General features: G+C 36.9%; 1 protein-coding gene and 1 long non-coding RNA gene across 5 annotated transcripts in view; both read right to left on the bottom strand.

Moving 5' to 3' along the window:
• LOC131545209 (uncharacterized) overlaps window positions 1–6,510 on the bottom strand; it is a 40,759-nt gene extending 34,249 nt beyond the window's left edge. The window contains exon 1 of the long non-coding RNA XR_009272357.1: window positions 6,348–6,510. This is a non-coding gene — a long non-coding RNA (uncharacterized LOC131545209). The remainder of the gene's footprint in view (window positions 1–6,347) is intronic.
• Window positions 1–23,242, bottom strand: part of LOC131545208 (leucine-rich repeat transmembrane neuronal protein 4) — a 122,642-nt gene extending 99,400 nt beyond the window's left edge. For 2 of the 4 annotated variants that reach the window (XM_058783801.1, XM_058783803.1), the window contains exons 1-2: window positions 22,621–23,242; window positions 12,812–14,402 (exon numbers count right to left, since the gene is read on the bottom strand). In XM_058783801.1, coding sequence (XP_058639784.1) covers window positions 12,856–14,402; window positions 22,621–22,624 — 1,551 coding nt within the window. In that variant the 5' untranslated portion in view covers window positions 22,625–23,242 and the 3' untranslated portion in view covers window positions 12,812–12,855. Of the gene's footprint in view, window positions 1–12,576; window positions 12,646–12,811; window positions 14,403–22,620 lie in introns of all 4 variants that reach the window. The other 2 variants (XR_009272356.1, XM_058783800.1) reach the window with 2 other exon arrangements.

Genomic DNA, 23,242 nt, shown 5'->3' with positions numbered 1-23,242 from the left:
TTGAAACCTCCCCAAATGGAGGAACAAAAGCCTAAAAAATCTTCAGAAAAGATGCCTGTGGTGTGATTCCTGCAATTTAAGTGATACCCTGCATGGCGTCCTCTTTGGTGCGTGTGTGTGTGTGATTTATACAATGCTAAAGGGATAGAAATTAATAGACTTCATCTTCCTACGGCTTGTTTGAAAACGGCGAGCAAATAAGTGCTCAGAGTGTTTTCACCGCTGATTGTGTCGAGTGTTTTCTAGGGTCACTGGCTGCGTTTGGAGTGGAATACTGGTGTAAAAGCTTAATGAATATTGTCCAGTACATACTGTATACTGTCAACTGTTTTTGTGAAACAGAAAGCATCATAACGATAAACATTTCAAACAGCAGCATGCTGCATTGTCATAAAGAGATTCAATATTTTGACTGATATTACTTCCAGTTCATTCATCACACTTAAAATGGCTCTGTTCTATTAATTACATATTTTGGTAAATGCAGTGCAAAAAATTATTACATTCTGAACACAGAAGAGAGGCTTTATTTCTTGCTTGGGTAAACAAATAAAATTATTAAATTATATTTATTGTAAATTATTTACATTTGATATATTAATCTGATTACAATTTACAAGACAATAAAACATGTAAAATATATGCGTGGGTGTGTGTATGTATGTATATATTTACTCACACACACACACACACACATGCATGCTTATATTTATTTTTTTCATAGATTGATCACTGATTGATAGATGCAATTAAAAACAATTGCATACAAACTGTAGATTGAAGAAAAGAAAATATAAAAAATAAGCAAATAAATTAATAAATAAATGTAAAATTTTTCTTGCCTTGTAAATTGCAATCAGATTAATATATCAAATGTGAATATTTGAAAATAAATATATAAATATAATTGAATAATTTATTAATTTATTTATAAAGGAAGAAATAAATCCTGTCTTCTGTGTTCAGAATGTAATGATTTTTCTGCAGTATATATTCATATAGTCTGCACATTTTTTTGTGAGCATGACATACTGTATTACTGTGTACTACATTAAATAGAAATATATATGTGCAATATGTTAATTACAACACTATGGAGGAAAATGATAGGGTACAGACCAATATAACCAATATACATCGACGTATGTATGCATACAACTAATAGTCAAAAAATAGTGGTGTGTAAATTTATTCTATAGTTAAAGGTATACGTGCTGGAATAGACAAATATAAACTTTGACATAGTTTTCCTCTTCAGCCACTCAACATGTGACATATTTAATAAAATTCATAATATTAGTGAAGCATAATGGCCGTCACTTTACGAACAATAAGCATGTTTACAATAAATCTCAAGTGTTTCGTGTGGGGTGTGTGGCGGTTTTGATTTGTTTGTTTTCACAGAGCACAATAGGCTCTCAATTGTGCCGTGTGGTTTAAACGCTGGTGGCCAAAAGTGACTGTAATGAAGAGCTTCACCTCTTGTCTCCACTTCCAGGCACTCGTGATATCCGGTGTGCCGCTGATCCACGCCAAGAAGCGGCACAACGAGAGCATGCGAAGTATCCTCACCTCTGGAGAGGCGAAAAGATGAAGTGGAGCAGACGTTGAATTGTTTTGTCAGAATGCTTGGCAGCACATAAAAACAAGTGAAGCGTTTACAGCATGCAAAATGCTCACGGAGTGCTCAGAAGGAACACAGGTTTGAGCAAAGTAGGCCAGGTAATTACTCTTTTGCGCTTCGGGCTTGAAGCAAACGTCAGGCGCTTCATCAGATTTTTGCTTTGTGTCTCGGACAGATCTAATTAAAGCGAGAATATTTTTGTCGGTGAGAAACAAAACAGCTAAATTGGGGCCGTTGTTCCACATTCTTTTTGCTTTCTTTGAAAAATTAGTTGATGGAACATTCAATTTCCAAACTTTAGCCATGTTTTTGAAGGCAAGTTTACTTCTATACAATCCTTAATTAGTATTATTGCCATAACCTTTTTTACATTAGCATCAACGAGCATTTTTTAAATTTTTTTATTATTATTATTGCAAGAAAGAAAATACAACAAGAAACAGCACTGCATTGAAATACAATAATAAAGGAAAACAAAAAACAAAAACCTTAACACCAGCATTAATTACTATGTTAAACAATGGATTACTTACAACAGTAGTCTAAAACAAATGACAAAAAAAGCCAGTTGGTTATTGGTTAACATATTAACTAGTAGCCCACATGTCCGAGGTTACGTCAGTCAAAAAAGAAAATTGTTTCAGAGGCAGAAAATGTTGTATTATGATGAAATCTGTATACAATATGACCAAAATCATGCATTAAAAAAGTAAAAAGGGTCAATTTTTATGTTATACTGACTAAATAAATAAATACTATTGACTGTATTGAAGATATATGGACTGCCCAAGTTCTTTAAAAAATAAATAAAATTAATAATAACGTAACGTAACTTAACATATGTCCAGAGATGTTATAAAGAACAGTCACCAAAAACATGTATTAAAAAAGCAAAAAACAAGCAAAGAGGGTCCATTTTGATGTCATGATGATGAAAAATGATGTCCAAACTCTTTAAAAATATACATATATACTAAAATAAATATATAATAAAAAATAAAATTAAAATAAAATATGTCCAGAGTTGTCTTAAGTTCTGATGGAAGATAACTTAAGGTCAGCAGAAACTCCTCCTCCCCCATTTGTGGCCAGATCTGATTAAAATACATAAATTCCTAAAGAAAAGTGGATAAAAACTTGAAAAGCTGAACTAGTTAAATAATTCAGAGACAAATCTATGAATCACTCTCTCTGACTGAGGGGAAAGGAGGACAGAAATGGAAGAAAGGGAACAGGAGGTTTGTAGGACTCACCTAAAAAAAAAACAGAAGCAGAGAAAGGAATAAAAGGCAGAAGGGACTCTTGCAGCTGCCCCGCTTCAGGTCGCATCATTAAATATGCTCGGGTGCAAAGTGACTCATCACTCGTTGACATTCGACGGCGGTTCTGAGCCACAGCCTGTTGTTTTTTACAGCCAGAAGATGTGGGAGCAGGAACGGGTGGGCCGAAGAAAGTGGAAAGGTTGGACCGTTGACAAGAAGTCAGTCCATCTGACAGTCACGCATGCATAAAGCTCTGTTAAAACTTTAATCGTCTCATTTCCAGGGCAAAACCAACACGAATGCCTCCATTTTACAGCCAGACCAGTGAGAGTTGCTTTAAGCACACAGGATAAAAAAGATCTTATTAGGTTTTAATGGCCCCTTAAGAAGGCGTAAGGCCATTAGATCACAGAAAAAGGAAAATATGTAAAAAAAAAAAAAAAAGCACAGAGATATTAGTCATTCTAGCCAGAGGAAATACGATTAGTGTCTCTAAATGTTCATTGGTCAAATGCTGCATTCCCAAAAGAAAGACGCTTCACTTTCTCACCGAAAACTCTTCTGGATAGACTCAACACATTGCATCCCGTTTGATGGTTGCCATGCTGCCTAGATGTTAAATCATTTATGATATTGCTGAGAAACATCTTTATCAAATTTGTGCTGGTTTCTACATTGGAATAAAAGTGAGCTTGATGCTTCATGATATAATCATGCAGCTCTGAAGTCATTGAGAGAGATGTTTCTTTAAGAAAGCAAAATGAAATATCACTCAATAGGAATATCACTGCATGAATAAATAATATTGTCATCAAGTTGTCTTTATCACACATACATATTCTCTTTCAAAACTGAAAAATCTGATGCATCAAATCTAATAGACGCTGTGCAGGCAGAGAATGAGTGCAAGCAGAAACATGTCAAGATTCGCCACGGTTAGTAGGGCGAGAGGCGGTTAACGCTTGACTTGCTCTGGTCAGAACTGGATCAACTGGGGGTTTGGGCCCTGAATTAAAATGAAATCACCTTCCTGTCAATCAAGCCGGTGGACCTCGGCAGAGAACCGAATGCGGTGCTGATGTAAGAGGAAAAATGACATGAGAGAGCATTTGAGCAGAGAGTCCAAGAAAGATGTCTTGTATGAAGAGAACCAGGACCTAATTTGTACTAGAACAAGCCAGATCCAGCACCTGATGTATCTTTTTATGGTATAATCTGTATAATATGAATGGTATAATCTATAATCTGTGCATCTGTTTATGAAAAATATAGTACAATAATAATAGTTAATGTTGATAAACAGCATGAGAAATAGCATGTTCTTGAGTGTAACCTAACCTATCAGGATGACAAAACCTGTACTATATAGAACATATTTGATTTGAGAGTAGAAGTGAATCTATAAATAATAGCTTACATTTCAATCTAATAAGAAAACAAGTAAGGGTTTAATTTAACTATATGTAGCTCTGGTTATATAATGTGGCATTAATTAAAATATTTTCTTTGTTAAAGACTCAGATCAACAACATTTTAACAGGAACAAGATTTTAACAGCATTTACTCTTTATCTTGTTTAATATATTTGTCTATGTATTTTTTTTTTTTTTTCCTTTCAAATATTTTCAAGGAAACCATGATAATTTTTTTTTCAAGATTCTTTCATAAATAGATTCAAAATAACAATTTATTTGAAATAGAAACCTTTTATAACATTATAAATGTATTTACTGACCCTTTTGATCATTTTAAGTAATTGTTGAGGAATTAAAGTGTTAATTTCATTGAATTAAAATTGTACACCAAAACATTTTAAAACACTTAAAAAAATATATATATATATATATATACACATACATATATATACACATACATATATTATGAACAACATAAATGAACAAATTAAAAATAGTATATTTAGAAAGTAGCATTGTTTATAAAGATTAATAAATATAAAATGCATTTTACAACAAAAAAAAATCACTCAATTTGCTAGGAAAATTTCACAAATAATTACAAAGAAATATCATGTAACACATTTAATTAAATTTAGATTTTTGAAATAGGAAATAGTATTTTCTTAGTATAATTTTGTTTTTTATTTACAACTTTTCATTAAAATAACTTTTACAGTGATACCTAATACAACTGTTAACAAATTGAAACATATTGTAAAGTGTTATCCATATATAATTTTCTATCATTTCAAATCATGCATCGAATATGTTGAGACTGAATCTTGCATGACAATGGATTTGTCATCCAGTCTGTCCTGGAACTGGATAATTTACAAATTCCACACTAAAGAGAACAGACCTTGCCAACAGACCTTCCCAAATGCAAATGCCCGCTGGTTCAATTGACATCCTCTACACTGCACTTGAAGCGTAGTTAGGAGATTGCTGCTGAATAGTTATTCTCTAATCAGAGTATACCCAACTAGTTTCCATCAAAGCGTGCTAAAAAACTAATCGGTTCCAGAAGAGGTGCTCTTGAGTTGCTTTACGCGTGCAGCTGCGAGTCTGGATTCAATCCCACGCTCAATAAAGGCACCTGAGCCGTGTGGCCAGCCAAAACAAAGCTTTTACACTCAACTGCAACAATGAAGGCTAAAGCGATGCCCTCCTCACAGCTGTGTGCCTCTCTGCCAGCAAAGACAGCACAGACAGACAAGGGTGCAGCTCCACCACACTGTCTGCCACGGTATGTGTGTGTGTGTGTGTGTCTCACACTGTTTATCACACTCCAAAAACACTGCCAAAACCAGGACAGCCGCAGGAGAGAAGCGACAGTGATGGGAGGGTGTATTTACTTTCTTATCCCATCCCTTGTGCATTAATGGGCCTTTAAAGGGGGTCACGCAACGGAAAACCAGGTTTTCCTTGCTATTTTGAAGTAAACTAGTTCAATTTAGTATGTAGATGTGTACTAAATTAAATATTCACAATGCAATCCTCTCTTCCCAGTCTATCCAGACCGTTTACGGTAAATGAACTGTAAAACCAACTTTATGGCATCACAACCATGTATGCACTTCATTAATGTAATGAAAGTCAGCAAAATGGTCTCCTTTTACATTCTTAATTTACATTTTTGGTCTTATTATGAATGGTTTATCAGTGCATGTTGCTTTAATGAAAAAGTCTGTTTTTGTTTTCATCAAAATATAATGCCATACTCTGTGTCACAGGTTAACCTGTTGACTCTATAGACTTGGACTTACAAACACACCCATTTCACTTGTACTGGACATTGCCGGCAAATTAACACCTGTGTACACACCAGGAAAGTGTTATGGAGTTTTTGTTTTGTTTAGGCTAAGTTTGTTACTGCTGTGTTTGTTCTAGTTTTCAACTCTTGATAGTTTTCCTTAAATCACAATTTTTCTAAAAAGTACAAAAGATCAGTACATACAATACATGTGGTGATTATATTTATTTTTCTATAAATTTTCTACAAACCTTGTTCAGTTGAATTTCCAGGTTCACACTCTGTACAATCAAACCCTTAATCTAGGTCCAACTGGTTTTTAAAACAACCGCCACCTCACTTCCTGTGGAAGCTGCCATTTTGTTGTGATGTCAGAGGGGGGGAGAAATTAGGAACAGTTAGTTTTCCATTTAATTTGTTGGTAAACTTTCTTCTGTTAATGGTTGTTGTTTTACTTGTTCGGAGGGTTTAAGTCTGGTTGTGCTGGATATTTACATTATTTCATTTGTTTGTTACAGACAATTTAGTTTGTTTTCTCCCCAGTTGGTATGCCCTGTAGGAGGGGCATTAGCCTATAAATAGGCTTGCTAGCTGAAAGGAAGTCAGTTTTACATTTTGTCTTTGGTTCTGATTCGGACTGAGCAATGTTAGATACTTGGGCCATTTTGGTGTAGCCAAAGAAAGCACATTGTTGCTGTTTGTTTCTTTTTGTACAGTTTTTATTTATTTTTGTTTCCTCATGCACTTGATGGTATTTTTTTCACCTTCCAATAAACCACCAATTTTTGATTATTGCACCAACATTTTGTACAGGACGTGGAAAGGTTGAAAATCAGAGGATTTTCAACCTTTCCAACCAACTGCCATATTGAGCCATTCACAATCCAATCAATTCACAATGAATTAGTTTCAATCCTTGCCATTTTTTCCCACCCAATATTCTTTCACTCAGGAATGGAAGTAGCCTAAAATTAGTTTAAATAACTAAAATCAGGCTAAACCTGTGAGAACTGATTTCACATTACTAAACATCATCTAAAAACCCATAAGTGAAAACCCAAAAGAGTATAAAAAAGGTCCAGAGAAATTATCCAAAAACATTTGTCAGTTTGTTATCTAATGCAATGAAATTTAGGCAATTTTAAGAGTGACTCAAGTGCCTTTGCACCATTATATTCTATAACTAAGTTTTCTGATTATGAGATTCAGAGAAGATAATTATGTAAATCACTTATGTAGCAAAGAGGAAAACAAACTAAATGAGAACAGAAGGGTTTCATTTCATTAGCTGCATCTGTAGAGTTTGGTGAAGTATAACCAATCCACCAGAATCAAGTGAATGATGAAATCTCTCATGGACTCACCTAGAATCAATATCACAAGCGCTTTCATCCTGGTTCAACCATCTTTCTGACAGTAACAACAGTGTTCCAGTCATCTGGGGTCAAGGCTTACGACAACCGCTTGAATGATACCATTTGTCCCGAACACTTGCCTGAATGGAACTGTATAATTGAATTTCATTATCAATTCATTAATTCACTAGAGGTCTGGCTTTGCCTGAGAGCCACCGCTAAAGCTTTGGCTTTAAACACCCATCAGTGACTTTTATTTTATCTGACCTGACAGGTCAGTGCTATAAAATGCTCTGTTCCCTTACCTTATAGAACTATAGAAAGAGAAAAGAAAAAGTAAGTGAAACTCTAATGCTGTTGTGTAGTCAAGAGTAGTTAAAGACCAAAACTGACTTTCGTGGTTTTATTGTACGCAATTCATCAGTGTATGCTATTCTAAAAATGACATGAAATATGAGTCAAGAGCTTATGAAGAGCAACATTGACTTTAATAATAGATGTTCCTGGTCTTATTATACACAATTCATCAGTATATGCTATTCTAACAATAAACTTAAATAAAATTAAATAATCGAATCAAATTCTAGTACATAAAATTAGGTCCTGCCGTACATTACACCAACTTGCAGTATAACATCCAGACACACATGTTCAGTCTGAGGACGCATTATGACTGTTTGTACCCTGCATTGCTTTTACAATCAAGGTCAGTGACTAAGGCCTAAATGATTCTGCTTTCGATTTCTTAGCAATTTGTTCTTGCAATCCACAGGAAAGCCTTCAGCATCCTTCACTGGCATGTTTCATTTAACAAGACACTAACAACCCAAGCTGCATCGCCTCCAGGTTATATTTTGTTACCTTGCGGCATAGTTTTGTTAAAGTTTGTGAAATTTAAGACATCTGTTTAGATGCTTCCTTCCAACTTTTCCACTGCAGCAGGATCGCTCTCACTTCTTGTCCATAAAGGACTGTTTGTAGCAGACATATGTTCATTTAGCACTGCATCCCAGATGTCAAATGAGTGAACATACTCTTTATGCATTCATATGTCATCTCTTCCCTGAGAATTTCACTTTTATTATAAATACACATCAGCTCTGTTCCAAAACCTGTGAGCTGTCCTGCTGTCTGCTGCCTACTCAAGCAGATGTCCAACTCAATTGGAAGCTTATAAATGTATGATTTGAAACATTGTAGTGCACAACACGTGCGCAGGACACTAAACTGCAGTTTGGTATTAGCATGCTGCTAATTTAACATTTACTAGTTATTATTAATTTAAGTAAGGAATAATTGACCTATATTGTGCAGCTAATTTGAAAAAAAATACAAATTAATACTTTAATTCAGCAAATATAAATGAATCAAAGTGACAGTAAAGACATTTATAATGTTACAAAAGAGTTGTGTTCCAAATAAATATTTTTCTTTTGAACTTTCCATTCATCAAAGAATCCTGGGGAAAAAAGTATCACAGTTTCCACAAAAATATGAAGCAGCACAACTGTTTTCAACATTGATAATAATACAGAATAATAATAATAATAATAATAATAAAATAATAATAAAAAATCATCATATTAGAATGATTTCTGAAGGATCATGTGACACTGAAGATTGGAGTAACGATGCTGAAAATTCAGCTTTGCATCACATGAATACATTTTAATATATATTCAAATAGAAAACAGTTTTTAAATTGTAATAATATTTCACAATATTACTGTTTTTACTGCCCTTTTGATCAAATAAATACAGCCTTGGTGAGTACAAGAGACCTTTCAAAAATAAATAAATAAATAAATAAAAACAAAATATTACTCATTCCAAAGGTTTGATCGGTAGTGTGCATGTATAATTGTATATATTATACTATTATATATATTATAATAATAATTATATATATTTATATAATTTTAAAATGCTGTCCAGGTAATAAGCTTGCTAGGTAGTTCTTGGAACAGAGCTGTTTTGTTGCCTGGAATCCCTGCAGAATCACAATCAGAATGAATATTCATAGCAAAAGTCCTTGAAAAAGAGATGCACAACCACACCGATACAAACACATGCATTAATCTCTAAGTCCCAGCTCGGTGTTTGTATAATACAACCATCGAGTAAAGGTTGGGTTGCCCGGGACAGTTGCGGTAGAAAAGGTGAAGCACCGCTGCTTGGGCCAGAAACACCGGGAAGCCGTCCAGAACTCAAGGACTAAGCCTTCGCCATTTGGAGCAAAAGGAGCTGACCCAACAGAGAGCTCTGGGAGGGCCCTGTTCTGCTAAAGAGGACATTTGTAGTTTCAGGGAAGCTGTTGTTCATTTTAATACGCTGAAACAATGCTGCCAAAGCCCACTGGCTTTTTACAGTAGCTCTGCTTCTGGAGAAATGCCAAAACACGGTCACAATGATTAAGCAGGGACTTCACAGCGGCATTACATGCGAATCGCTCATTAATACATCTGCAATGACAGATAGGAAGTTGTAGAATCAAACTATTTTCTCATCCCCAGATTTTTTTGATCTAGTTGAAGAGTTATCATAGTGGAAGCTGCTTCTAGTTAGTCACTTATGAAACTTACATCATTACCAAAAGTGTCAAAGGAATATCACAGCATTTCAGCAAAGAAACTGCACCAGAAAATGAAAATTCTGTCATCATTTGCTCATTCTGATGTCGTATTAATTCTTTATGAGTGTCTTTCTTTCTTTAGTGAAACATGAAAGGAGATCACAAAACATATAGTGACCAGGGGCTATCAAGCTCCCCAAATTCTGCTAAACTACAACTGAAATATAAACCACCAATTTACAAAAGACATGAAAACTCATATTTCTAAATACTGACTGTGCCAAGCATCTGTTTCAAAACGAAACAATTGCGTTCATTTGTTATTCTCTAAGACAGTCCACAATCACACTATATTATCGGCCCGACGTTATTCTATACCTCTTCTCTTCTGCGGACCTATGCGTATGAGCAATGCCACTGACCACGGTCACAGGAGGTCACAGGTTATCACCGTTCGATAAAAATTGCTTTCTGACAGCCGTAGCTTTATGTCTCTGATCTTGCTCTTTGACACTTCCAATTTTCCGAGATAGAATCACCGTCCTTCTCGCTGTAAATATGGCCAGCCTGACTGCTCACAACATCAAGGGGCTTCGGTAATGGCCCACTGCCTGGACTTCCTGTGGTTCTGCCTTGTCAACAAAAAGCTGTCAGGGACTCATCTAACTCAAGCAGGAGAGCAACCGTACGATTAAAGAGAGAGATGGAGAGTCGGGTAGACTATAAAACCTTGTAGTTGAAGATATATTCCCATAGTACAAGGATGCAACCAAATATTAAAGATTGAGGGGGAACAAACTTATACATCCCGATTATATTGAATCTCAAACTTTAGATATAATGTGCTAAAATAATCTGAATTCAGTCAGATTTAGTAAAAAGGAAGTATTTGTCTGCCTGTCACTGTGTATAGATCTTATTTTAAACTATAGGTGGGAAGTTCACTTTGATGCCTCATAAAAGCCTAATTTGCAATAGACGGCGTTAATATAAATAGGTTTATAGTGCATTTCACATATTTTCTGATGTTTAGCATACCACGCACCACAAAACAGAGTTAGAGCATCCTAGCATTATATAGAATACATAATGCTGTAAATTAAATGATATGCTTTTGCTTTTGGGTTCATAGCAACAGGGAAAACATGTTTCACATAAGGTCATTCACACATATTACCCACTATCACTGTGTTACACATTAGCAGTTAGGATTACTTGATAAAATGCAGGGTTCAGTTCTACATTTACTGAAAAAAATTGTAATTGTCAAAAGACAGAAAAACACAACAACAGGAGCAACAAAGGGGCGAAGCACATGATGGATGCTAACAGCAGAAAGACCATAAAGCAAATGAATCAACACGGTAACAATACACAAGCGGAAAAGCACAGCACCTTGTTTACAATGCAGATTAAACCACTAAAATGAAATATTACCTTTTACTGGTGCGAAAGGAAAGACAATCACCATAGCACTTCCAAACAAATCGCTATAAGCCTCTTAGTCAAACACTTGTAAATTCTATCCATTTGTGAATTTCATTAATTCACCTTAAGAATTATTTGACCTTGTTTCACGGTACATACTTCCTGTTATTACTTCCTGTGCAAAGCTGAAAGCAAACCAGCTTTATCATTTTTAAAGCTGTTGAAATGCATCCCTTGGGCTTGCTCATTACTTACAATGAGAATATATCTGTCAGGCGGATTTACCTACAATCCACTGAATCAACAAAACAGAACAAAATGATGGCTGTCATGTAAGTTAGACTCCCTATAGATCTCACACTTGTTCTAACACTTCCGGCAATGTGATGGAGGCGATACTCAAGATGACCTTTGCTGAAAGCCATGCATAATTAGACCCGTGAACATTGAATTTATTTCTACCAGGAAGATTGCCTTTGCTTTTGCTGTTCTACGGCCTGAATAGAAATGTAATTTGTAATGTATGTCTACTTTGACTCCCCTGAGTAGCTGCTTTGTGGCAAAAGGCTTTACGCTTATTTTCTCAAGCTCCTCTATGTCTGGACCTGGGTCTTGTCATATTTCATGGGGAGAACCTATGACACTGCATACATTATGGGATGCAATTGCCAAGAGTGGCCATGTGGGGGAATTACGTACAAGGATCAGCAATGTGTATCTTTAATTATGTCCTGAATTGGTGATTTGTCTGACAAAGTGCATGATTAAGGGACATATCTCCAACCCCTCAATAATCCGGTCACTGCTACCTTGAATCCAAAATGAGGCAAATATTTATCTTGGAACCAGGCCAATATATTAGCTCTCACATTTCATCAATGTCTTTTTTCGGTCTCTTTCCTTTAAACAAGCAGACCACCGCAATTTATTTGACTCAACAGCCATTTGCCTGGGGTGTTGCATGTTGATAATAATGCAAAAACACACAGAGGATAGGAAAGGAGCAATGCACAGAGACTTGGCCCAGTATTTGAAGCTATACCAATTTTTTTGTAGCCAATCAGTGGAGTATTTTAAAAGCAGTACTCAATGTTTTGCTATAAGCCAGCAGAGAGTAAAAATTACCCAAACCGGTGTTGCTGTTTGATATATTACAAGGTGTTTTTGGCTCGAGGATGTTCTATCTTACAATACCTGAGGTAAAAGGAGGAAACAAAACTTTGATTACAAGCCTGAGAACATATGACTCAAGTTGCCATGCACTGACCCATGTTTCCTACCCATTAGAGGGGAACAGCTAGCAGCGGAAAAGGGGGGGAGACAACACAATTTATTTGCCTCACATCGACTGGACATTTACCTCTTGTTCCCCGCAGTGGTAATGGATTTTAGGAGGGCGACGGATCATACCTCGCATTCTCGGGAGCCGGAGATGGTGTAGGTACAGGGTCCTGTCCCATTGACCAGTACGTCCATGGTCTCAGAGTTTGTGGGTTTGTAGTCCACATAATATTCCTGAAGCGGGGAGCTGAGGGTTCGCTCTGTCTCCCTCGCCTTTTTCCGGCGTTTTCTCACCATGGAATGCTGCTGCAGTTGCTTCATGCTGCTGGGATAACGCTTCCAGGAGACATAGATGACTAGCAAGATCATGGCCACAGATAGGAAAAGGGCGACACTGCCGGCAATTATCTTGTGGAAAGAAACATGCTCAAAGTCCTGCTCAGGGATGGGTGGGGATGCAGCCGTCGGGGAAGGCGCAACAGCGTTGTTGCGTGTTATTTTCTCATTCACCCTGAACATGGTGGGCAAGGGGAAACGTCCAGGTTTGGATGGGGAGCTTACGGTGGAGGAGATCGGCTGGTAAGGAGTGGGGGTCATCTTACAGATTCCATGTGTGTCAACAGCCTCAATGACTTTCTCACCCTGAACCTCCTTTGGTCCTGCACAAATCATGGTGGTCTCCTTGTTCCCCTTGAAGTTCCTCAGCCAAGCTACAAGGGGGCATAAGCTGGGGCTGCATTCCCAAATGTTACCAGCAAGACTGATGGTAGTAAGAGAGATCCAAGCTGATATGGCCTCTTGAGACACGTTGCTTAGCTTATTGGAGTCCAGATTAAGAGTCTGCAAGTTAGGGAGACACTGGAAGATGCTTGAATCCAACACCTGCAGGTCATTTCCAGAAAGATCCAGCTTTTGCAAAGAGGTCCATGTCCAAGTAATTCCCTGGGTTATAGACTTTATCCGATTCCACTGCAGATACAAAGCGCGAAGGTTGTTCAGCCTTGGGAAATGTGAAAAATTGATCTTTGAGAATTGGTTGTGCTCCAAGTGTAACTCAGTCAGTTTGAGAAGTCCCGCAAATGCGTTACGGGTAAGACTTCGCAGTCGATTGTAGCCCAAATCAAGGAACTCTAGGTTTCGACAATCCTGGAACACTCGCATGGGAACCGTCTTGAGGGAATTCGATCTGATGTGGAGACTCAACAGTTTGCGCAAGCCCTGGAACTGATTCGGCTGCAGAACTTGAAGTTTGTTGTAAGAAAGGTCCAGATTGCGTAGGTTGGGGATTGAATGGAACGTGCTGTTTTCCAAATGTGTGATCTTGTTGGAGCTGAGGATCAATTCCTTTAGTCTTCGAACACCCTGAAAGGCTTGTTTGTCCACTGCATTGATGTAGTTGTGGTCCAGGTACAGCCAGACCAACTGGCTGAGGCTGGCAAATTGACCAGCCCTGAGGTTCACCAAGCTGTTGTACCGCAGTGAGAGGCCCTGGCATCCCACGGAAACATTCTTTGGCACATCACGGAAGGCATTTGACTCGCAATACACTATTTTGCCATCGCAGCGGCAGCTTCGGGGACATGGTTTCTCTCGGACTCTGCCTTGGGAAGCCAAGAGCCAGGCCTGCACGAGCAGGGGGATCATCAGCCAACGGGATCTCACCAGGGATCCTGCATTAAACACAAAGAGAAAGAAGGGATAAGCCATGATTCGGTCAATGCTGAATCCTAGTCTTTTGCATTTAGTCAAAAACTGATGATAACTTACTTACAAGGATTAGTACATACTTAATTAGTCCCGCTGCACAGTTTGCACAAAGTAGGTTATCAAATTACATAGCCAATGTTTGCTGAATAAAATCTTGAATGTAGGAGGAAAGTAAGAACTTATTTGTGTTGCTTCAAGTCAGAATTTTATTTACCTTCTCTTCATTTCCCATTAATGTGATTACTATGCAAATTGTTGCTCTAGACCAGTATTTGGCATTCTTAAAATATGCCGATGTCAATTGATTTTCCTAGTTCATGTACTTTAATTAAAAATGAAATTAAATATACACCTTTAGCTTGAAGCAACCAAAAGAACGCAATAGGCAAGTGTAACTTTATTCAAATAAGGGAGTAAAAACATTCCCCTTAAGGTTTCTTAATAACCATAATTACACACTGGCTCCAATAAACAGTCTCTGTGGTAGAGAAACCAGACTGGTGACTTAGAAGAATACTGTTCTATGTTTATGGTTCACAGTATGAAATCAAAAGATACTATAAAAAAGAACTTGGACATTTTTCGGATAAAGAAGACTACAGTACCAAGCAAGATAAGCTACAGATGAAAAATAGAGACACAAGTATCACAACAATACGGAAGAGAGAGAGAGAGAGAGAGAATTGAGTGATGCCCAGATGTCCTTGTGATTGTTTTGCTTTCTAAATGAAAAAAGAGTGGAGTCAAATATCTGTTGCTACAAAATACAAAATACAAACTCTGGTCAATTGTGCTTGGTTCATGAGCGAATCATTCTTTTGAGTCTGATGAATCGATTAATCCACTTCACAACTGAATGATCTGAATAATTCGGGATTCAAATGATTCGTTCACAAATTGGACTGGTTCTCAAGCTCAACTAACTGACTCAATGAGCCGGTCGCAGAGGTTAACAGCTCACTGGAGAAGATGATAATTAGTGAATAATGATGTAAATCTAGGTTTTTTCATTACACAAAGCTATCAAATGACTTCAGAAGACTTGGAATATAGTGCATGAGTCAGACTACTTTTGTGATACGTTTTTATGGTGCTTTTGAGTTCTTTATAAAGCTTGAAAGCTTCAGCCCCATTCACTGTAATTGCATGGAAAACAGCAACCAGCAGAGTTTTTCTCCTTTTGTATTCCCTAGAAAAAATATGGGTTTCATACTGTAAATAAAATACAAAAAGATGACTAAATGACTATTTTAAGATTAAAAAGTGAAATATTTTGAATCAATGAAAACATCTTTCCCAATCAATGAAGGACAGTGAAAATTTCCATTTCCTCTTTGGCTGGCTCAGTGTCTCTTTATGCTTTGTTATCTGATTGAGCTTTTTCCTCAGTTTGGGTAGAGATGAAGGTTTTTTTTTTTTCTTCTTCTTCTTTTTTTTCGAGCCAAGGGTGTGCCAAAATTGATAACAGTCCTTTGTCTGCTGTTCTTGGAGCAAAAACAGGAAATTATTGGTTTATCTTGAGTGGCCAGCACAAAGGCTTACCATCTGAACCTTTAATCATATTACAACTATTGAGTAAATATAAAAGTAATTGTATAAATGTACAATGGTGAGCAGCAATGCGTTTGAATCATCCAACCCAACCACTGTTTACCAGCCTCCAGATCTAGATCTAATCGAAACATTTTGTGTAGGTCAATCGAATGAAACGGTCTAATCTAATAGACTTGAAGACAGAGAGTAGGCCGGCCGAACAACCTGTTATCTACAGGACAATCGGTTCAGTGTGGCATTGCAAATTGCCTTTGAATTCATTTAAAATAATGAGAGAAAAACACAGTTCCTAATCTTCCTGTGAAGAGTCTGAAGTAAATGTGTTACAGTGCAAAGTAGCCAAAGTTTATGGTTATAAATCTTAAGGCCTGTTTCCCAGTGAATGTACTCAAAAGTAAAAGTTTTCCTAGTAAAAGTCCATGTTGCCGCTGCTCGTAAATCCAAAGTATGAGAATATAGTGCTTCATACAGTACAATATAGGCTGTTTTGAGCACCGAGGCTTATAAAAACTTTATACCTGGACATGATAAGTAGCTTTACCTCCACATGCGCTTCTCTAGACCCATTTCGCATTGTAAGGCAATGAAGGTTATTTGCTCACATGAAAAATAAAAAGACATTAGAACAATTACCTTAACTAGATTTGTACATTTTCTAAAGAAACTGAGGTGTTTGTCACTGAAAAAAAAAAAAAACAGTGCTAGGTACGTACATTACTTACAAATTGTAGTCCATACATTGCAACAAATAAAACAATTAAAATACCATGTGAACAATATGTAAACATGTAATCAATAAAAAGTAACTGCAGTCTGATTAATAGTATTTTAAAATGTAATATAATCTAATTACAAGCATTGTTGGGGAAAGTTACTTTTAAAAGTAATACATTACAATGCTGCATTGCTCCCTACAAAAGTAACTAATTGCATTACTTAGTTACTTTTTATGGAAAGTGATGCATTACTTTTGCGTTACTTTTTCCCCATCTGGCCTGGGCTTGCTTTGTTTGTTTTTAATTTAATTAAATACATAAAGGATATTTGTGTTATTCTACATATTTTATTATTGCAGGTTTGCATTTCACTGTTTTTGATCATTCTGAGTAATATTCAATCTGTTTCTGTGCAAGTGAGATGAGTAAATGCATGTTCACATTTAGTCTAGAACTACAGTTTACACTGTGCACACAATGCCTCTGCACTCTCTCCTGATTTCTCTTAACATGAGGACAGGAGAGCTATCTGTCAGTACATGTGAAAACAAAGTATCTCTGATTTTTTCTTGTAAATTAAAAAGTAATGCATTACTTTACTAGTTATTTGAAAAAGTAATCTGATTACATAACTTGTGTAATGAGTTACCCCAAACACTGATTACAAGTACTTAATTTTTGGAATCTGATTACGTAATACAGATTACATGTAATCGTTTACTACCCAGCACTGTGAAAAACTCACCACCAAAATACTGTAGGTGGTTGCCAGGGCATTTCTATGTGGTTTTGACGTGAAAAATCCCACAGACCACCCAGAACACCCTTTTTAGACTAATGCAAAGCATTCTAGACCTTAAAATTGTCCACACGTCACTTGGGAAGGCCAGAACAGCCTAATTAGAAAAAGAGAGACGGGTAAATCAATTTAGTCTCTGCAATATTACCAGCTACACAGAACACCTTGGGCAAGATCACACGAACTTATGCAAAGGTACACAAGGACACAAGGAGCAACTGTACAACCCAATAGGGTTTGCATGCAAATTCTCAAAGTTTTAATTAACTCTCACAGCATAACGGTTGGAGTCACCCTCATGAGTCACACTTTAAGTACAAAAAGAGCCAACCTGAAAACCTCCATTTAATTTGTCTTTCTCCGCATATATGCATGATAACATAAGTGCATCTTGGCCTCCCCCACCTTCCTACATCCAATTCATCACGATAAAGGAACGGCAGCCAAGATGCAGTCAAATAGTGCGTGTAAACCAGCCCTTGATCTTAAAACTCATTCATCATGCCACCAACATTAAAACACGTCCAGAATCCAGGTCTCAGAACCGCAGTTTCTGCAAAGCCTTTCTTGTGGTAAAAGCAATCTCACCGACTGGATGCTAGATACCCATGGGAGAGAAAAATCTAAATGAGATCCCTTTAATATCGCAATTGTTTTTCCTACACAGCAAAGGGGTGGAATGGTGAGCAAAGAGAGAGTGTATCTGGCTGAGAAAAAGTCTCACGTATGTCTCTTTTATGACTCAACATCTTAAGATATAAAAGACGTCTGTGATCAAAAGTCAAACACAAGCATTTCCAGTGAAATTCTCCCAAGGTCAAATGATCTGAGCTTCCATTCACATTAATTTTACAGCTTGATATTCTTACAGTATTAACTCATTTGTGTCATTGTTTTTATTTCTCCTAATCAAATTTAAGAGAATGCACTGAAAAAAACTTTTATTTGACTTCTGATGGTAGACTTTTGTTGACATCTCATCTGAAAGTCTAGAGGAAACACATGAGAGGTGTTACACTCTGGAATTGATGGTTCCATGAAAAACCTTCAACGACAGCAGAATCATTCCACTGGACAAAAATGTTCTTTCTAGAGGAAAAAGGTTTTCTAGATTAATAAAATGTTCTTTACACTAAGAAAATAATGGTTCTTTTGAGTGCTGTTCAATGAGAGTTATTTAGGGAACCCAAATGGTCCTTCACTCTTAGAAATAAAGGTTCAAAAAGTGGGGTTTTGCAGCAATGCCAAAGAAGAACTATTTTTGGCTCCCCAAAGAACAATTGAGTGAACAGTTCTTAAAAAAAAAAAAAAACACGACCTGGTCTCATGGCATAAATGTACCTTGGGGCACTTTTTAGCGAGACGCGAAATACGTTCCAATAAATACATATCACTGCAGTTTCAAAAAAAATAAAAAAACACTAGAGGCAGTAAAACTCTGATGCCTTTTATTCCTTTTCACACAAAGAGTTTTGATTAATATAGTGTAATTTTCACACAATTACTTGAAGAATATCATGTTATGACTTCAAAACAAAATTACTATGCTAGGAGATTTGAAAATTGATGCTTTTGAACGTTAGCATCATACATATACAGCTTCATATCTATGGGTTTTCATAGACGGTAGGTTGAGAGCTTGAGAGGTGAGGAGCTCTGGTTCGAATCCTGTGTAACTACAGTTTGACAAAACAGTTCAAATCTGCATATAAGGATGTTCAAATAGCATGGTTGCATCAACAAAGGTTTTTTTTTTTTTTTCTATATCAGTTTTGCATTTCTCAACACTATTTGGTAGGTTTAGGGCTGGGTTTGGTGTAGGGCATATTTCCAACACGATAGAGCATTAATTTTTAGCGACAAGATACTTGAATTTTGAACCGCCGCAATACGTACCTGAAGCAACGTAATAAAAACACAGCAATACGTACCTATATCAACGTAATAAAAATGTGCCAGGGTTTACATATTGAACCTGTGTTGTAGCGCCACTCAGTGGGCATTTATCTTTGAAACTACGGCGAAACGTGCAGTAAGGTACGTAAAAATGGTCTCGCTAAAAAGTGCCCCCAGGTACGTTTATGCCATGAGACCAGGTTGAAAAAACATTATATTCTTAGTGTGAAGAACTTTTTGTTCATCTACAGAAACTTTTTACACTAAAGAAACTTTCGTCTAATGGAAATGTTCTATGTTCTATGTTCTATATATATATATATATATTTTTTTTTAGATTATTAAAATGTTCTTTACACTAAAAAGCAAAATAGTTATTTTAAGAACTGTTTACTGAAACGTTCTTTGTGGAACACAAAATGGTGTTCCAGTAAGGAGTAAATCCAGTAAGGAGCTATGAAAGAGCAATTTCTGAGCAACACAATTTTTCTCTTGTTAGATGGATTGATTTTTATGTCTTGATTATGTACTTCCTCGTGCAATTTCTTTCACTGCATAGCGCATACAATAAACTACAAGCATAATTTAAAGCACATACAGCATCACCAGAGCCCTGTGGAAAAGCTCCCTGTAACGGTGGCCAACTTTTTCAGTGCTAATCCCATCTGTGATTTGTTTCTGTGTGAGCAGGAAAAGCATAATCCCAAAACAGCAGTGCTAATCTCACACAAAGATAATCTGACACAAAATTGAACAGCTCTGAAGTAATCCCATCACATTCAAAGAGGAGCCCACATGCAACAGTCACAAAAGAGATTTCAAATCTACAGTTTTTTTTTTTCTATATTACTCCTATCAAACTTAATGATATTTCCATTACCCACATTTTAATTTCCCCTGACGGAACAGGTCATAACCAAGAATCAGTCTTCACATAGTTTAAGCAATCAAACCAGAGAAACAGATACAGCTACTTCCTGTGTCCATTTCTCATTGGCTGACATGTTTTCCATCTCTCTCCCGTTATCTGTTTTGACACCCTCTCCACTCTATTACCTGGAAAAGCTCTTAGACGTTTAATAATGGACACTTGATGTGTCCAGACGTCTTTCGGTGGGCTGCGGTAACGCGAAACAGGTAGTGAGAACGAGAGGAGGGGGATTGAGGAATTAGCTTCGGGTTTTATCCTTTCTGTAGCTCTGTAATATCGCACTGAGGTACTTAACAGGAATATGACAGTAAGTAGTTGTTCTTCATGCTGTGCTATTATCATATTGCTTTACAGCTTGTTTGAGCGTGCCAGCGTGGGACAATGGTATCATCGTCACAGAGTGACAGACACGGCAACATTGCATGCTACTGACATGACAAATTCTGGTAAATATTATGGCATGCATTTCACTTCCACACAATGCATTTGCAGTGCAAATGACATATAAAAAATACCATAATAAATAAATAAGTGAACGAACCTATGAATGAATGAATGATTATACAGGTGATTCTCACACCTAAGAAATGCATAAACCATACTTCACCAAAAATCTAGAGGAAAATAAAGAATATAGAAAATATTTAAAAACTTACGAAATTAATCATAAAAAAATTATTTGATTAATTACTGAATTATTTAATTAGTAATAATTATTTTTTGAATAAATAAAATAGACTGATTTATTTTTCCATTGTATATTTTTTTTATTTATTGTGACATTTTTATGCATAATCACTAGCCTACTGTACTAGATGAAATCATTACTGTAATAATAACAAAAAATGTTATTATAGTAAAGTGCTATTTTAATTGTTGGATAAAATTTGAATTATTATTATTGAATTATTGAATTATTGATTATTGGAAATAAAATTACTGTGCACACACAGGATGATTTCCATTACTGTATTACAGTAATGAGAATGTTTTTTTTTTGCACATTAAGGTCATGAAAATAGGATCGGGCTGCTTAATTGTCATGAAATACATTTTAATGTCCTTAAAAATGCAACAGCTATTTTGTGACATATGAACTGGTCTTGGAGGTTCACCCAAACATTTACATCTTCTATTATTTTTTCAAGCTTTATTCATAATAGCCAGCATAAGAAATGTCACAGAATGAGTGTGAGCTGAGCGAGTCGAGCGAACAGCACACCTGTGAGGCACAGAAGTGAACATCCACCTACATCATCTACTCAATAAACAGCCACAAAGACGCTACGACACCCAGCCATTATGATGACGATACTCATATTCTGAACACAATAGTCATATTTGTTTCATCTGTTCGCTCTTACACACTTCCAGCACCATTTCATTAAGTCATTCTTGAAAGAACGACTTTTCCATACATTATACAGGGCGATCACTGGAAAAGGAGAGGGGGCGGGGTGTTATTTATTATCTGATTATGATTATTTATGATGGGGCCAACCATCTGTGCTCTCAATAATTACAGAATGATTTTAAAGGCATCTGAAGGGACGATATTCCCTCAATCCTCAAATTTCAACAGAAAAAAAAAGGACCAACAAAACAAGCAACAGTTAAGAGACTGAGACCTCTGCACTACAAGCAACATGAATGACTGCATAAAATCAAACAGTAAATCACAGCTTTCCGCTATGACAGCATCATTTGCTCTGAAGCATCAATCAAAATCAGGAGTTGTTTTTTTTTTCTCTTGAAGGATGCAAGAACTGACACAGCATTCTTGGTGCATAACTGCAGGTTTTACCTGTCCTTCACAAAATTCATAGTTATTTGGGTCCCATATAGTGAAGTATGAAAATGCAGTGCATACGCCTAGAATTCCTTAAATGAAATATGCAAGGACAGATATGAGGATATGAGGCAGCACAGATTCTCTCCAACAGATGTGAGTTAGAAGAATCTACCAGCATCAGAGAATGCAATCAGGACAGCAAAACATCAGACAGAAAGACAGCCTGTTGATCACACAACACTCGTGCAAAATCTAATATATGGCAATAAATGCCGTTATATGATGTCTGCAGGTATGCGTGATGAAAGTTGCACGCTATCAAGGACAGAGTCAAAGATGCTTCATTCATTTGACACATGCAACGCACTCATAAATCCCACAGCAATGCTATTTTAAGAAACGATCTTAGGGTGTCGATGCACCTCATATCCTAACTGTATCCAAAGAGACAACACGGATTTATTTCGACTCGTGCAAATCAACGGAAACATACCCATCTCTGCGTAAATGTCGCGTTTCCAGCAGATTTCACAGCCCTTCGATGTGCGGTTCCAGATTCCGCATGGCACCGTCTTCAAACACACTCAGAAAAGAGCACCTGCCCAAAGATGCGGTGCCCGAGATGTTGGCGAGGTTCGGGAAACTCCGGCTACGGCAGCGTTAGCTATTTCAATCCCGCAGCTGCGCCGCTGCGCAACATGTCCAAGTGAACAACGGAGAAATCCCAAGAGCTCTTCCCAGCGCAAAAGACAAACGATAATGGTTTACTTAACGAGAATGTCCACAAAAGAACATTTCCAGAGAGTACGTGTGTGTGTCGGCTATATCCTTCGCATCAAAATATCCTCCACTTGGTTGGAAAGTTTGGAGAGATTTGCGCAAAAGCGCACCATCGGATGCTCGCCAAGGTGCGCAGCTATGAAGAAAGCCAAGCGAGGGATGCAAACATCTTTCTTATGTCCTGTAAAAAACAGAGCTGTGCGCAGGATGAGTGATGTATTCCAGATATCTGCTGATCTCACAAGAGCGCAGAGCTGATGCTCTAAGCCACATTCAGGGCGCTTTTCTTTCCCCGAACATCTGTCAAAAACAGAAGAAGGTTTTAAGAGGAGCGT

This window comes from Onychostoma macrolepis, chromosome 08, assembly GCF_012432095.1.
Source record: "Onychostoma macrolepis isolate SWU-2019 chromosome 08, ASM1243209v1, whole genome shotgun sequence".
Classification (NCBI taxonomy): domain Eukaryota; kingdom Metazoa; phylum Chordata; class Actinopteri; order Cypriniformes; family Cyprinidae; genus Onychostoma; species Onychostoma macrolepis.
The sequence above is the reverse complement of the archived record's forward strand: the minus strand, read 5'-3'. Positions and strand labels throughout refer to the sequence as shown.